The 16,284-nt window shown below is 39.4% G+C and overlaps 1 protein-coding gene across 1 annotated transcript in view; it reads left to right on the top strand.

Moving 5' to 3' along the window:
• The window catches only part of Arhgef38 (Rho guanine nucleotide exchange factor 38), a 90,185-nt gene that overhangs the window by 58,560 nt on the left and 15,341 nt on the right, over positions 1 to 16,284 (top strand). The window contains exons 5-8 of the mRNA XM_057793989.1: positions 5,431 to 5,448; positions 9,533 to 9,732; positions 11,806 to 11,939; positions 15,661 to 15,765. Coding sequence (XP_057649972.1) covers positions 5,431 to 5,448; positions 9,533 to 9,732; positions 11,806 to 11,939; positions 15,661 to 15,765 — 457 coding nt within the window. The remainder of the gene's footprint in view (positions 1 to 5,430; positions 5,449 to 9,532; positions 9,733 to 11,805; positions 11,940 to 15,660; positions 15,766 to 16,284) is intronic.

Raw genomic sequence — 16,284 nt, 5'->3', positions numbered from 1 at the left:
TCATCCTGCCAAGTTCTCCTGACTCTTCATTCTTGAGGGTGGTCTACTGCTGAATGAGCGGCACCCAGTCAGGGGTTAGCCAGCTTAAGGGAGCAGAAGTGTGAAGCCAAGATGTGTTCTATCCGGAGGGGGAGTCCTCCTTTTACAGGAGAAGTTTGTGAAGCACTGGGGTGCAGTGGGGAGACTAAATGAGGCCACACTGGAGGACGACACTCCAGGCTCCAGTTAGAACTGAAATGGGTTTAATTTGGTTTCTGTGGCTTCAAATTAAAAAAAAAAAAAAAACCTTTGATTAAATTTGATTAAATTCCACTCTATTGCCCCCTACTGGCCAAAAATTGCAGGCCTTTAACATTTTTCCATAACTAGAGAGGAAAAAAAGTGAACCATTCTGGAAGGCTTGTGCTGCCGTGTGCACACATCTTGGTGCTGACAAAGCAAAAATAAAGCTTGATACTCTCCAAGGAGACTGACCTGCTCAGATGACTCACGTGTGGGGGGTAAGCAGTTCTGCTATTTTAGTGTAGGCCAGCATCAGCAGGTCAGGAGGGAGAAAAATTAAAGTGTAAAATAATTGTATTTGCTTAAATAAGTTCATAGATGAAGAGCATGCTCTCTGCATGGACAAGCATTTTATCCTCATGTCGGATAGTAACGTCCTGCATACAAAACACCTCTCACAATCCCTGTGACTCTTCAGTCCCTTTCCTTCAGAATCTAGAAATAATGTTAATCACATGACACATGAAGAACTGGCTCCTTCTATTGCCCTGCGCATCTAACCCCAGGGCCCAAGGGACCTGGACAGGAAGCTAGTCAGTTTGGGCCCCTGGTCCTCCTGCCTGCTTCTCTAAGCTCCTTGGGTGAGGATAAACTTTAGTGTGCCCTGCAATAAATTCTGATTCCTAAGAGAACAGAGTCCCCACTACAGTAGTCTCTATGCAGCCCAGCTCAATACCATTTCCTTTCAAAGCAGCTAAAGAGTAGGGGTAATTGTGGAATCTCAAATTTACTTTCAGACCTAAATGACTTCTTTTGTTTTTTAAGCTTCAAAAATACTGTCCCATGTTGTGCCCAATTCTGTGTGTTCAGACTATTCTGACTTTTTGAAATAATCTCGCCCACCGAAAGGCACAAAATCCAAATGAAACATTATTGGCAGAACTATTTCTTTAGGGGAAGAAAATCAAAATAAAGCAGCTTAAGCCGTAGCTATTTTCCCCGAAGTTGCCTTTTCATGGAAATAAAGTTAATGATGAATTGCGAGGGCCTGCCTGGAGGCTGAGTACAGTGGCGTTATTGACATCACTGTAACACCGACCTCAGCTGAGCCAAGCTTTAAATTCTGAGAAACAGGTTTCCAAACAGGTTTATAGGCCAGAGAGAGTCCTGAATACCCTCGGGGCTTGGTTTCCCTTGCCAAGTAATCAGTCAAAGCTATTACTGTCGCCCTGCCTTTTCCTACTGGCTAAATAAAGGAGCGGCTGCCTTTCCTGATGAACGTTAGCCTGGGCCTCCATTTTCAACAGCGCAAGGGACACTGGAATGAATTGGTTTGAAGCAAAATATCCACATGAGAGGTGGCTTCATGCCTTGGAAGCTAAAGTGGATTTTAAAACGACTTAGGTTACATTTTAGCCGAAATTAAAATATGTTTATTGAGGGCCTCATAAATATTTATTGAGAGTACTAGATAATGTTGAAAATACTTTTCATATATAAGCATGGTTCTTGCCCTCCAGGAACATAAACTCTAGTCGTAGATAAAACTGTCTGGAAAGCTTGCCAGCAATACAAAGTTCATTTAACACACCAGAAGGTATCTCTGTAGGTTTAATTCAAGACTAACCTCCAACAGGAAGGCAGAGATAGTACCTCATCCTGTATGATAATCCAAGCTTAGGGACCTTGGTTATTCTTTGAAGCCCATTGTCATTCAAAAGAGAAAATTATATTTGCATCCAGACAATTCGTTTTGAAGTGTTAGGACAGTATTTCCTAGTGGGTCAGTTGTCCAGTGCCTGATATACCAGGAATGTGTGTTCAAAGTGAGGAACTTTTAACAGAGGGTGGGGAAAGATGGTTCCGTGTTTACCAATGCTGGCTGCTCTTACAGAGGACCTACTGGTGTTGCCTAGCCTTTATGTGGTGACTCCCAACCATCTGTAACTCCAGTGCCAAGGACTCCGACGCCCTCTTCTGACTTCTTTGGGCACCTGACATTCATAGTCACGTGCTACACATACATACAGGAGGCAAAATGTTCATATACATAGAATAAGTATTTTTTCAAAACTGAAACTTTCCAGAAATGCAGTGTGCACCCGTACCTGCAGCCTAGAAACTGGACATTTACAAAACTCTCTTTACTCAGCCAGGAATGTTTAGCTGAGTGGGGCAAGTGACCTCTAGGATTGCCTGCAATGTTGCCTGACAACATCTGTGTTTACTGAGGAGCTCGATGCTTAGCCTATTTGGAGTTACTTATGAGTTCCGATCTATGTGGAGAAGTAAGGGGTAGACAGGCATTCAACAAGCATAGGTCTAGTTAGAACAGCCTGTCTGCGGCCTCCTGTCTCAGTTTTTCTGGTTTAAAATATTACTAGCATCTCTTACAGGTCAGTGGCCTCAAAAGATTGGTTTATTTTGTAATAAAATAAGAACAAAAGGGCTTTTCTGAGGTTTTTGTTTGTTTGCTTGCTTGCTTTGGTGACTGGAGTCGCACTCCGAGCCCCATGCCTCATGTCTTAACGTTATAAATTAGCCTGTATTTATCTTTTTGCTAACAAAGGTCCCATCCTCAGGAGAAGGAGCATTTGCCTTTCACTCATCCAGGCAGCCTGGTCACGTGACTCCTGTGGCTTTCTCACTTGGAGAAGCAGCAAAAGGCTCATGCCGTGCACTGTCTAAGGGGCTGTTTCCTAGCACCTTGTGTTTTTGATTCTAAACAGAGAGTCCCGGATAAAAATCAAAACCACCTCTGGAAATTCCTTCAGGTCCTTGCAATTTGACATTGTTTGGAAACAGACTATAATATTTAAGGAATAGCCACATAAAGCCTTTAATTTGTGAGTCAAATTATAATGAGCCCAGCAGGAGAGGAATGTAATTATTTTATTTCATAAAAGGCTAAATGAACACTGCTTAACTTCTTCCCAGATCGTCCTCAGCTAGAATCACCTTCTGGAAAGTTTCAAAATCTATTGTGGAAAGGAGTGTTTCTTCTTTAGTGGTGAGAAAATCAGGGGATATTATAATGCAGCCCCCACCCACTTTACAGAGTATGGCTTCCTCTATTAGAAAAAAGTCAGGTTCCTTTATAGAGAGTGGTACATGACTTTAAACACATGCTTAGTTTTATTATAATTTTAGGTTCTGTTGTTGAAGTAAATAAAATAGAAAGAAAAAAAAGCTCTATTTCTTTTCCAGGGATTCAAAACAAAATTGTTTCCTTCAATCTCGTTTAGGAAGTAATGTTTCAATGGGAAATTACGGTTTTATTTTTTATATTTTACTAATGTTATAATATATGATCTTCAAAAAACACACACACCAAATCCTAGAACAAATGAGATTTCCACTAGAGAAATATATAAATGATTGGAAGAATATGAGTATAAAAGAAATGGATAGAATCCCAGGACCACAGAGAGACAATTTCTTTCACTACAGAACTTTTAAATGTCAATCCGTAATTTCCTAGACTTATAACAGGTATTGATTTTAAAGGCAGTGTAATTTTGCCTTTGATTCCCATTTGGATGTTTTGGACTCAGCAGAATCCAGTTATTCCAAGATGTCTAGAGATCCATTTACACATACAGGTCTGGGGACTGAGAAGGTAGTTGCTTTACATACATGTACCTGACTTGCACATGTATGGAAAACCAGAACATTTTTTGACTTATTCAATCCAGCTTAGCATGATCCTTTATCATTAAATTTTTTTCTCAATCACTGAATATAAAAAGTCAGGCCTGGCATACCTTTAATTCCAGAGCTCAGGAGCCAGAGGAAGGAGACTCTGTGAGTTCAAGCCCAACATGGACTAAATAGCGAGTTCCAGAAAAAACCACAATACATTGTCTCAAACTAACAAAAACATAGCCATGTGATTTTTATATTAGAAATATTTATGTCATAAATATTCATTGAATTAAAAAAGATTGAAAAGCAAAGGGAGGCAATGAGTCATATAATAAACAAAAACTATTGCGTTATTTTGTAATTGATATAAGTCACATTTAGGAGGAAACTTCCATCTCTTTTGTGTCTTAAATTTGTCCTGACTAATTTTCATTGTTTTTCATGACTAATTAGTTTGATACATGCTTTGAGCCCCTAATACTTACCAGTCCCTTTTTAGATTGGTGTCATAGAAATGAACAAATCATGTAACCTACCCTTGCCTGAGTTGGAGAGACCAGCAACACACAAAAGAAGTGAGGTATATAGTATGGAACATTAGCAACTCTTAGGAAGAGAAGGAAAAGCAGGGACTAGGAAGAACCAGGATGCTGTGAAGCAAATGGTGACATTTGCAAAGGGTGATGGGGAAGGCTTCTCAAGGAAGAAACACCTGAGCAAAGGCCTGAAAGGGAGGACGGAGTGAGATATATAGGGATCTAGAAGGAGAGCACTCTGCACAGAAAAAAAAATGGTAGGCTCAAAATCTTGGAGGCTGCTGCATGCCTGCCTGACTTTACTAGGAGCAAGAAGTCTGTGGTTGCCATAGCACCCTGGGAGAAATGAGCACTAGGAAATTGGGTAGAGAGCTATAAAAGGAGACGCAGACCATGCACTTTTCCATGAAAGCACTTGCTTTACAGAAGCAAACAGCAGCCACCAAAGCTAGCAAGGCCTGCCTGAAGGCTGTCTTTGAGAATTCTTGTTGACCTGTCAATACTATGCATAAACCAACCGCAGTGGGGGACGCTTTAATCCCAGCTCTAGCGAGGCTGATGCAGGAAGATTGTCAGTTTGAGGTCAGCCGTGTCTGTGTAGGTTTAAGGTTAGCTGAGGATACCAGGTGAGACCCTTTCTAAAAAATTATCTTCATGCAACTACATAGAGAGATTATAGAATATTTAATAACATTATTATATGAGTTAGTTTAAACATTGATTGCATTTGAAGTATTTCTTTCAAAATGTAAACTTAAATGAATTTAAGTATATTTTTAAATTGTTAAAATATATTAACTAAAGAAATCACTAGTGTGAACTTTTTATGTGGTATTAAGAACAGGAGCTATATTAAAGTGTCATTTTAGAATATATTTCTAATTAGAGACACTTGATTCCATGGGGCAATCATGAAACTCACCTACCACTTTATTTGATATAGTAAAATTTGAAAATATTTGAAATGTTACATATTATCCCATGTGTGTGAATTAGTATTGATTTACTTTTTCTCATTCTTTCACAGGAATATATATATGCAAGAGTAAGTACTTCATTTTTAAAGATTTAATTTTTAATTTTTAGTTTAATTCGTTCTTTGAAAATTTTATGCAATACATGCTGATCATATTTACCCCCTCCCCCAAATCCTCCCAATTCCACTTCCCCTCTCCACTCAACTTCCTGTCTTCTTTTTCCACCCACCAAGTACAATTTGTGCTGCCCCTGTCCTCCTGGGTGTGTGACTTTCCGGAGGCAACATTTTTAAAAGAATACCAACTCTTCCTCTCCAGTACCTATCGCTTGTCAATCTCTCCTTGGCTAAGGGTGGGACTTCCTGTCTAGTCTGTCGCGCTTGCACAGGGCTTGTACACGCTGTCGCGGTGACCACGAGCTTCATACAGACAGCTGCCCTGCTAGGTTTGTACCGCTTAACATTCATTTTATTTTCTAAACTTATTTATTTTAATGATGAAAGTAAAATATACCTAAAAGCAAAGCTTTTGTAAAAACCGTTTGTTCTTCCCTGCCTTGTATGGATTTGTTCTTCCCTATCGTGTATTGTTCCTCACACTTGACATTGGCTTTGCGCCTGGCCTTGTGTGTCCGAGCTGGGCCTCTAAAACATCCTGTTAACAACAGTTTTCTCTACGGAGATGTCCACCGAGGGCTTTGTGGTGACTGTACTTTTAATCTTTCACAATGGACTTGATCTTTGACCTCTTGGCGATTTTCTTCTTGCCTGTGGCAGCTGTTACTTTTCGGGGATAATGGTCAATTCCAGCCACCAGGGCATGGCTGTGAGGATGGTCTGAGTTGCCATTATCAATATTCTTCATGATGATGGCTTTGTGCCCAGAGTAGGTCTAGCCAAGAGCAGCGCCACTTTCTCGGGTTTCATGAACTTACCCCTATTGGCGGCAAGCAAACGGTACCCCAGCTCTTACATTTTTTATCCCCACTCCCTTAGTTGCTAAGAAGCTGTTAATGGTAAATTTTCCTGAATAATTAAGTATGGTCTTTCCATAGGTACTGCTTCTTTATTCATCTACATGAGTTATAATTCATTTTCCTCCTTTATTCTTCTAAAACTTAATAGTTGTGCATTTATTTTGAGTTCTATATTTTATAGCAAATGCTATTTGTTATGTAATAAAGACATTAGTCTTTATGTAATAAAGACATTAGTCTTTATTATTGACTTAAAACTTCCATGAAGAGATTAAATTTTTAAAAGACTACTTTATGGATACTATAAAATAAATATAAAATTTAGTATACTTATGGCCATAAAATAGAGGAAATTCAAAAAATTATAGCCAGTCATCAATTGTATTTTTCCTTCTATTCTCCCTCTGATTAGAACATGCAGGTATATTTCATATGGAATATTTTTCCTGTTTTCTACTCTAGTTTTTACATTGTCTAAATATTATTTTTCCTCCATTTTATTGAAGAAGCTTTGCAGCAAAACTAGATAGCACTAAAGCAAAGCTAACTGTGTTTCCTTAACCTGGTAAAGCCCCAGTAATAGTGTGTGATGAGATTAATGTAGCTGTGTCTGGCACTAAACACTTGCCAAAAAATTTGTGATTCAAGAGGAAGCCGAAATAGTGCTATAGGTTAGTGATGGCGTCCAGTTTCAGTACAATATTGTGGAGCACTGTTACACACTGGGTTCCTTACTATGGGCAGCAGGTGACAACTGGCTGGCATGGGGCTATCACACACAGGACTCTTCTGCCTTTGCCATTATCAAAACGTAATCTCCCTGGCAGAGATTAGACACGGCAGCGAACTTTGTGACGTCGAGTGCCTGGAGTGCTGTTATCTTACAACACATCCTCTATCTTTTCTCCCAAGGTGGAGTCTGTCTGATGCAGATACCAGGACACTATTGATCGTTGCCTGGGCAACTGAGAATAACTATATCTGAAGACAAGAGTACCTGGGAAATCTCTCCTTTTGTCAGTCATTTCTCAGATTTGCATTTATGATGGTTTTCTAAAAAACAATAATCATTTCTAATTATCACTTGAATCGTAAAACAGAGGCGCTAGAAGATTGGCGCTAAAGACTGATAGAAAAAAGAAGTAGTGATAACACCTGAACTTAATCACGGACCTGATTGGCATGTGACATATCTAGATACAGGAGGAAGAAGGGCAGCTCACAGAAACAGCTGTACCATTTAACACGTCTGTGCTTTTTGCTCTTTGTTTTTTGAGGGTTTGTTGTTGTTGTTGTTCTGGTTTTAAAAACTTGCATATATACATATACACAGAGATGACTCAAAATAAATGATCTACTAGCTTTTTTTTAAGTATTTGGCTACTTACTTCAGAAGGTATTTTCAGTAGCTTTTGAATGATTAAGTGAATTAATGTTTGGTGGTAATCAAAGAATAAACTCACTAGAAATTGTGACTATAGTCACTTAGATGTCGTTCCTGACTTCTTGCTTGTCCCATTGGGTTGTCTCCATAGGAGTATAAACTATTGTTAAGGCATAGTCCCTGCTTTGATACATTAAAAACTGCTGCCAGCTGCTGGCATCCCATCAATCAAAATGCTTTTAGTTGGGTTTTCAATATAATTGATCATTTCTCATCTGCTCCATTCAGTTCTCCTGGAACCCGACAATGTTTCCTTCCTCCCATTCCTGAGCTCTCTTTCTGTCTCTTGATCCTTCTCTCTATCACCTTCTCTCTCTTTGCCTTTATCTTTCTATTTCTTTATTGCAAACATGTAGCATTCGCTCTAGTTTTCCTTTAAGAAATGTTTCCGTTTGTTTCATTTTTGTATCTGTCAGGTTAGTGTAATGCTTTTCAAGATATAAGTAAACTCTGCCCATAGTCATTTATTTATTTATCCATTTTGAAGTTTGGGGAAAGGGAATTTTCAATAGAAAATAAAAGAACATGACAAAAAGCCTGATTTTTCAGCCTAAGTATGTGCATTGATAAAATGTAATCAGGGTAGGAGATGCAGTGGTGACAGAGAAATTGGTCACAAACTGGAAAATTGGGAAATGAATGAACACAAAATAGGGGAGATGATGAACACAAAATAGGGAGATAGATGGAATAAAGATTGGTGTGTGTGTGTGTGTGTGTGTGCACACGCGCACATGTGCACGCACATATTGTGTATGGGTGTATGTGCATGTACACATGACAATTGGTTTCTCATTTGTCAAATGAAGAATTGAAATAGATGGTTTCTAAGATGCCACTAGACCATTTTTTTTAACATTTTTACTTCTCTTTTTCAAATTATGTTAAAGTATGAGTATAAAAAAATCCATCTGTTGGGATTTAAACAATGTCATCACTTTCTGTCTATAATTAACCATTTCCTGGATTAATTTTTAGAAGCCACTGCTGGTCAGTGACAGTAGTTTGGATGGCGACTTGACAGAACTTGGGGCTTCTTTCTCCTACACAACCCAGGCCAGTGGGAAGGCTCACACTCTGTCTCAGAAGCACATATGGAAGTGCCACGCATGTGTGCTGATTGGTACAAAGAGCTGTTGGTGACGTCTCACCTGTGAGAAAGGGAAAAGGGCTGAGGAAGCCATCACGTGTGTGGCAATTAGGGAAGTTTGGGTCATTTCCTTTGTTACAAATTTCTTCTGTAGTCTGTGGCAGGACCCCAGCGTGAGCAGCTTTTCAGCCTGTTAGAAAAGAGAGGACAGTGTTGAGTTTTGACAATGTTCTTCCAGTCACACATTTGAATGTTTCAGTAATGAATTTATATTGCTCACTAGTAATAACAAAAATACCATGGGGAAATTCCATTTTATTTGGTTGTCATGAGAAGACACATTCTGAAACTGGGATTAAAGCCTTGTGCATATGCTGACCTGAAAGTAAAGCCAAACTTGGGTGCTGTTTGGTAGGTGTGTATACCTGTATGTTTTCTTTTAGGTTTTGTTTAGTTAGTGGGGTCTTTCAGTCTTGCTTCTTTTTGTCTTTTTTTTTTTCAGCTCTTGTTTCCATTTGGAAAATTTTATATAGTTCAAGGGAGCAAAACTGTTTTAGGAGCAATTATTTTTCTTTAAATCAAAACGTGAGAAACAAAGTTAGTAAATGAATGTAAAATGGGTATCAATGCTGTCTGTCGTAGAGGCAAACCAAACCTGCTGGACATGGGCTCTTTGATGATCAAACCTATTCAGCGCGTGATGAAATACCCCCTGCTACTTTGTGAACTTCGGAACTCAACACCTCCCTCCCACCCTGACTACAGAGCCCTGGAGGAAGCCTTCGCCGCTGTGAAGGACATTAACGTTAACATTAATGAGCTGAAAAGAAGGAAAGACTTAGGTAGGTAAACGCTTGACAGACTGATTTGGTCCCCAGGGATTAGAATGTTCCATCTGTGTGTGACAGTCACAATGTCCCAATTACACAGCAGTCACAGTGAACATGATGGTTTGAAATCTAGAGTCAGAGGACAGGAGGAGCGTGCGAGTTTACCTGAATAGCTAGGAGGAAAAAAACACCATAAAATATATACAAAACTAGTCATTAAAAAAAAAATAAAACAAATCCAACGGGTGCGCTCAAGTGTTCACTCGCCCCTGCCCACTGTTTTTTCGGTGGTACAGTATGGACAGACCGTCCTCTTGCCCCTCAGTGCTACTCTACTGTCTGTAGAGTAAGGAGGAAATAAAGCCTGGGATCTGCAGCGCTGGGAGGCTAGCCCAGCAATGGGCTGGTTGGGGTACAGGTCCATGTGAAGTGTTCTATCTGGGACTTTAGACTCATTTGATCCTGATACAGAGGAATGAAGACTGGGGGTCGCAGGGGCACAGAGTTATTTGTTTCTACAATTAACAAATGATTCTTAACTGTTTTAAGCTAAGATATTGCAATTAATGCCTAATGTCAAGTGTAGGTTAGACCCCATGTCCCGGGAATAACAGGCCTTCATCCTCTCACGGGATTAGAGTCACAAAGAGCTCTTATCTAAGTTTGTGTTTCTAATATGACTTGAACTCAATGCTTAAATAATGGCAGGCATTTAAAAATAAATGGTGCAAAGAGTTCGTTTTCTTTGATTGGTTTTGTTTTCCAATAAGTAAAAAGCAAAATATTTGTTTTAGCAAATTAAAACCATAAAGAACAGAATACCAAAGCAATAGAGTAAAAGATAACAAAAGCAAAATGAAAAGACCGCACACATAGCATGGCTGCCTAGAATGTATTATTGTTATAATTATTTCAGTAATAAGAATATTCTAGTAAAAAGTCAATAAAAAGAACAATTCCCAGGAAGCTTTGCTAGTAACTGGGGGAATGAAAATTAAAATCACAATGATGTGATGTGCTCAATTCGTGAGCCAGAGAACGTGTGTCACTAGCCAGTACTAGTCAAAACATTACTATACATGATCTTAGACAAAAGTAGGAAACTGATCAAAAATTGCTTTAAAGATTTACATAATGATCCAGTAATGAATAATAAACTATGTTATACTCTGTGATATGATGAGAAGATTAAAAAGCAATGACATAAAACACTGTATCAACTGGTTTAATAACAAAAATGTTTTGAAAGATGTTTTTGTTTTATTTTATGAAGCATGATTTCATGTCGCCCAGGCCAGCTTCAAACTCATTACATAGATGAGGCTGGCCTGAAATAATCCTCCTGTCTCCACATTCCAAGTGTGCTGGATTACAGGTGTGTGCCGCTACACTTGGCTCAGTCTTGAGTTTTCTATGTTTGGTATAGTACCATTCCTGACAAGCTTGAAACAGTAAATACTGCATCTTGTCTAACTCAACATGCACCGTTGTCTGAACCCTCATCAACAGTGCCTATGACTGAACTACGCCCTTCCCAACAGTGACTGTATCAAACATTTGGAATAAAACCTGGGCTAACAGTTATTTCAAAGAGAGGTAAAACTCAGAGTGATTCTCAAATGGCCCCAAATCACAGAGTGCTTGAAAAGCCTACCTAGGATTTGAGGCTTATGTGTGATGGGTTCAGCTGTCTTTTCAGTGGTTTGGACCTGAGTCCCTTTTCCAGAGACTCCCTGATAATACCCACCATCAGAGAGTGGATGCTTTCTTTTCTTCCCTCTCTTGTACAGAGGGTAAAATCCAACCTCTTTACCCATCCAGGTATTTCTTTAATGTGAGAAGTAAATTAACCTGACCTTGAATAGCCTTGAGTAGTCATGTCCTTGAATAGTTGAGTTTCTGAAAGTCATTGGGTGAGATACTTTGGACAGACTAGACAATGGGGTAATAGGGTAATGGGGTAATGGCCCCTGCAGAAAAGGGTTAAGTCCTGCCCTCAATATAAATATTGGCCTTAAAAACTCTAGGGGAGTGTGGAATCTGGCTGCACCCACTCAGATGTATCCCTGCGTTCTTCCCTTTCAGTTCTGAAATATAAGAAGAACGATGAGGAAGAATCACTCAAAGACAAACTATCTAAACTGAATATTCATTCAATCAGCAAGAAGTCAAAAAGAGTCACAAATCATCTCAGGATCCTGACCAGAGGAGAGTCACAGGTAATTTTTCTTCTTGGACCACCTATGTTTCCTCGGGGATCATTAACACTGCCACTCGTGGGGGCCTTGGCTTTGCTCTTTTTGTGACTATGTCCAGAACACAGAATCAAGGTAGTGCCCCAAGCTCTTCCTTTGGGGGAGGGGGTCTGGTGGTTTCAGCACTACCTCAGTTTCCACGGGGAAGGCAGAAAGAGATGAGAACTCAGGACAGGCGATGACAAAGCCGCAGGAGACCTGATCTCAGCTGCTCACAATCTCTCTCTCTTCAAGGCCACCTCTTCCCCCATCTCAGTTTTATTTCTGCTTTAAAGTTTTTCTGTGCCTCTGGGATTCTCTTTATTTCATCTAAAAACAAAGTGGTGTTTATATGCATAATTCATTGTGATGCTTTTGGTGTTCTTACCCTGCCCCCTTCTCCTCCTGGACACGCCTTAGATGCACATTATAATACTGGAAGACTAGTCCTTAGTGATCCTTTCTCAGCTGTGTAACAGAGCTTGCACTTAAATCCCTTAGGCAGAGACTGCTCTTTCATTTCCGGGCTACTCAGACCCAAATAATCACACAAAAACTGTATTAATTACAACACTGTTTGGTCAATGACTCAGGCATATTTCTAGCTAGCTTTTACATCTTGATTAGCCCATTTCTATTAATCTGTGTGTAGCCACGAGGCTGGGGCTTAATGGAAAGGTTCTGGTGGGGCGTCTTTCTCCTTCAGCAGCTACATGGCATCTCCTTGACCCCGCCAACTCAATACATATATATATATATATATATATATATATATATATATATGTATATGTTCAGATTTCCCTCCTATCTTTACTCTGCTAAGCCATTGGCCAAAACAGTTTTATTCATCAACCACCAATAACAACAACACATAAACAGAAGGGCACCCCACATCAAATCCCAACCTCTTATAAATAGCTGGATTTTCAAAGACTTCTAAATTTTAATCTGCTTAAGGAGAATCACATGAGATAATTTCAAAAGACAGGTCCTAGAGTTCCACCTATCTCAATGGTACAACCTAGAACCCTGTATTTATATAGACAACCCAGGAGTTTTGGGGCTAATGAATCTGAAGTAAGTGATCAGTAGAACATACATTAAGAATGAAAGAAAATTCAAGATCTGGTGAAAGGAGAAAGTTCATCCTCACTGGAAGGAGGATGGTGTAATATTGTCATCTTTTTATTCTCATTTTCTTTGTGGCTTCAGTGACTTTGCCACTTGTGGGGTACATAGTTGTTGCCATCATTGTATTTATTTCTTTATAATTTTTCAGGGATTCACCAGGTCCATCACAAAAAAAGGCTTCATATGCAGCTATATTGTGAGAAGTTTGGAGAATTAATAGCGCATGGTGACTGATCAGGAAATAGATAATTGGGTCATTTCAACTAAAGACAACAGTAATAAAATCAAATTGAAAATGAGCTTAAGGAGACAGTAGCCCCTGTAGGCATTTATAAATGTGTGCAGAAATTCTCTTCCATGCTTTGCGATTTTGCTTCTTACTCAAAACAGTTCTGTTGAATAGAGCGGGCAGCTTCTAATGTAGGGCAGACTTTTGTGGGGACCATTATATTCTTTCGCATATTTATCAGAAGCTTTTTTTTTAAACTGTGAACTAAAAGTGAATTGTAGCTAAAATAGCACGAAGGGATATTAATTAGATTTTTCCTCTTAATCTTCATAGAGGATGTCCTGTCAGCAATGAAGCATTTCACTGTTAATCAGAAAATCAGCTGCATAGGCTGAACTCGAGAAGAGATAAATCTCAAATCAATCAATTTTGTACTTGTCAGCAGCTCAGGTGAAATATTGGCCGAGTTAGGGTGTAAAGCTATTACCCAGGAGGAAGATTTTATTCAATCCATCATATATGTATTGAACTTCCGTGTACTGGGCACTGTGTGAGAGATTGGGAATACAAAGATGAACAGGTATAGGCTGCCTGGGTTTTAATCCCGATCATATCTATAAATATGTTTCTCTAGCTTACTACTTTAGGGCAAAGACAATGTATCTGTCAAAAAGAGATCCTCAAGCACAGCACAGCATAACACGGGACTGCACACATAACATAGCAAAAAAAAAAAAAAAAACAAAAAAACATACCATCGCAAATAGAACATAGGATACTAGTCATGTAGCTACTTATTCTGTCTCTGATAATAATCCTGAGATGTGGGCAAATGGGCTCTGCTTCATAAAATCTTCCAGGAAGCCAGCTTGTCAAAGTTCATATGGCGTTTTCCTTAACCATATTGTCTTCAGTTAACTGAAGCTAGATCATCACTGTGTTTCCCTCCAAGTCCCACAGACAGTGCCACAAGGCCAAGACTTAGAAATGAAACACAACACTTCCTTCACACTCTATTTGTTCAAATCCAGTTACATGGGCAGAGCTAGCTGCAAAGGAGTCTGGGAAATGGGGCACTTGGCAGGGCAGCCATATCTCCAACTTAATGGAGTATTTCTAGCTCTGCCATTGGAAGGACATAGGGAAACATTAACATTTCCAATATCTCTAAAATGGAATTAATCATAATGCTTGCCCCATAGAGTTGTGTAAGAATTAAAACAATGAAGTAAATGAAAGGTTTGGGCACAGTACCTGAATATAATTTATGCTTAATAAATGTTAGCTATTATTAAGACAAACTTCTTAATATTAAATATTTAGACTGTATCAATGGAGAGAATTGCTTTGATAATTAACTAAGGTTGTAAGAGCATGTATGAGGAAGAAATTAATTTTTTCAATGTGAAAAATAGTTTTGAAAGTAGGATTCACAGAAAGAGCAACTCTTGAGTCTCATCCCTAAAAACAAACAGAATTCTAAGGCAGAGAAAGAGAAGCAGCATATTTCATTAAAATAGCATGAGAAAGGTTTAGTATGGGGAGCAGGCTTGGGTAACACTTCTCACAGTGGAATCCTTAGTGCCTGCTTCAGAATCATCGAGGTCCTAGCTATGTACACAGAATAAAATACCAGGAGGTGGTATCTTTGGGAACTCCATTTACAACATTCTGTCCAAGTACATTGGTATATGTACATGTAGAGTTGGACCAAAGATATAAGGATACTGGGTGATGAATTCTGCCTATTTAACTGAGGTTTCCCCACACAAGTAAAACTACCTATCAGCTCCAGGTTCAGTGAGAGATTCTGTCTCAAAGAACAAAGGCGGAGAATGAGAGAGTAGGGACACCTGATGTCCTCTTCTGAAGGGATGGATATGTAACCCACCCCTAGCACATGAGTACATACAGAGAGGAGAGAGAGAGAGAGAGAGAGAGAGAGAGAGAGAGAGAGAGGAATAAGGAGGGAGGGCGGGAGGGAGGGGGAGGGAGAGGAAGAAGAAGAAGGAGGAGGAGGAAGAGGAGAAAGGAGGAAGGGGGGAGTTTGCAGTACCATGACTGCTGTGACATGGGTGAGAAGTTACAAAATAAACAACAAATCAAACTTCATGATATGACTTACAACACTGGTTGGACATTAGTTTATGCTACATGTGGATCTAGAAAGTTTTGTTATGGAAGTCAGCATATCACAGAATATTTTCATACAGCAAAGGATTTTTTTCACCATGCCTTGGATCAATGTGGTCTGTGCCATCTTTAATTTTGTATTTATTTTGTACCAGTTTAAAAATAATAAATGCATTTGAGTCATGAAACTAAGTAATCTCTCGTGTGTTTTAGGTGAAAGACAACACATTTAACAGGGAAGAAAAGCTTTTTAGGTCACTAGAGAAGACTCTGAGGCTTTGCGTGAAGCACATCTCATCCTGCCTTCAGCACATAGAGGTGGGTGAGTCGCGAATGCTGCTTCAGGAGGACACCAGTCCCATGGGTGGTGTGAGGAAATGTGACTCTTCATTTGTATGGTGAACTAAATTGTATCAAACTTGGGAGGCTGCAAAGTTCTAATATGGCAAGCCATATAAAGGCTTGGACTGTGCCCACTTCCTGCTCCAGCCTGCCCCAGTCAAAATCACTGTATTGCTGGACTTTTGTTCAGATGCATACAATATAACCCCCCATCGTTTCTTCTTTATAATAAAGATGAGTTTGTGAGCACTAGATTGTATGTGAGGCAGGCATTGTGTTGTCTGATTTTACCAATATAATTCTTTGTAGTTGATAAAATCAGAATAAAATCCCATACAAAGGAAAACAAATTGAACAAGAGAACAACACAAACCATGGTAAGTAAATGTCGTTGTGCAATTGAAGTAGGGCACAAAAACACCTTCCATGTTTCTAGCCTCTCGGGAGGTTGTCCCGACCTATTTGAGCATCTCTGCTTTTAAAAGCCCCTAAGGT

The sequence above is a fragment of the Chionomys nivalis genome, chromosome 18, assembly GCF_950005125.1.
Source record: "Chionomys nivalis chromosome 18, mChiNiv1.1, whole genome shotgun sequence".
In the NCBI taxonomy this organism is placed as follows: domain Eukaryota; kingdom Metazoa; phylum Chordata; class Mammalia; order Rodentia; family Cricetidae; genus Chionomys; species Chionomys nivalis.
This window is presented reverse-complemented; position numbering and strand designations above follow the sequence as displayed.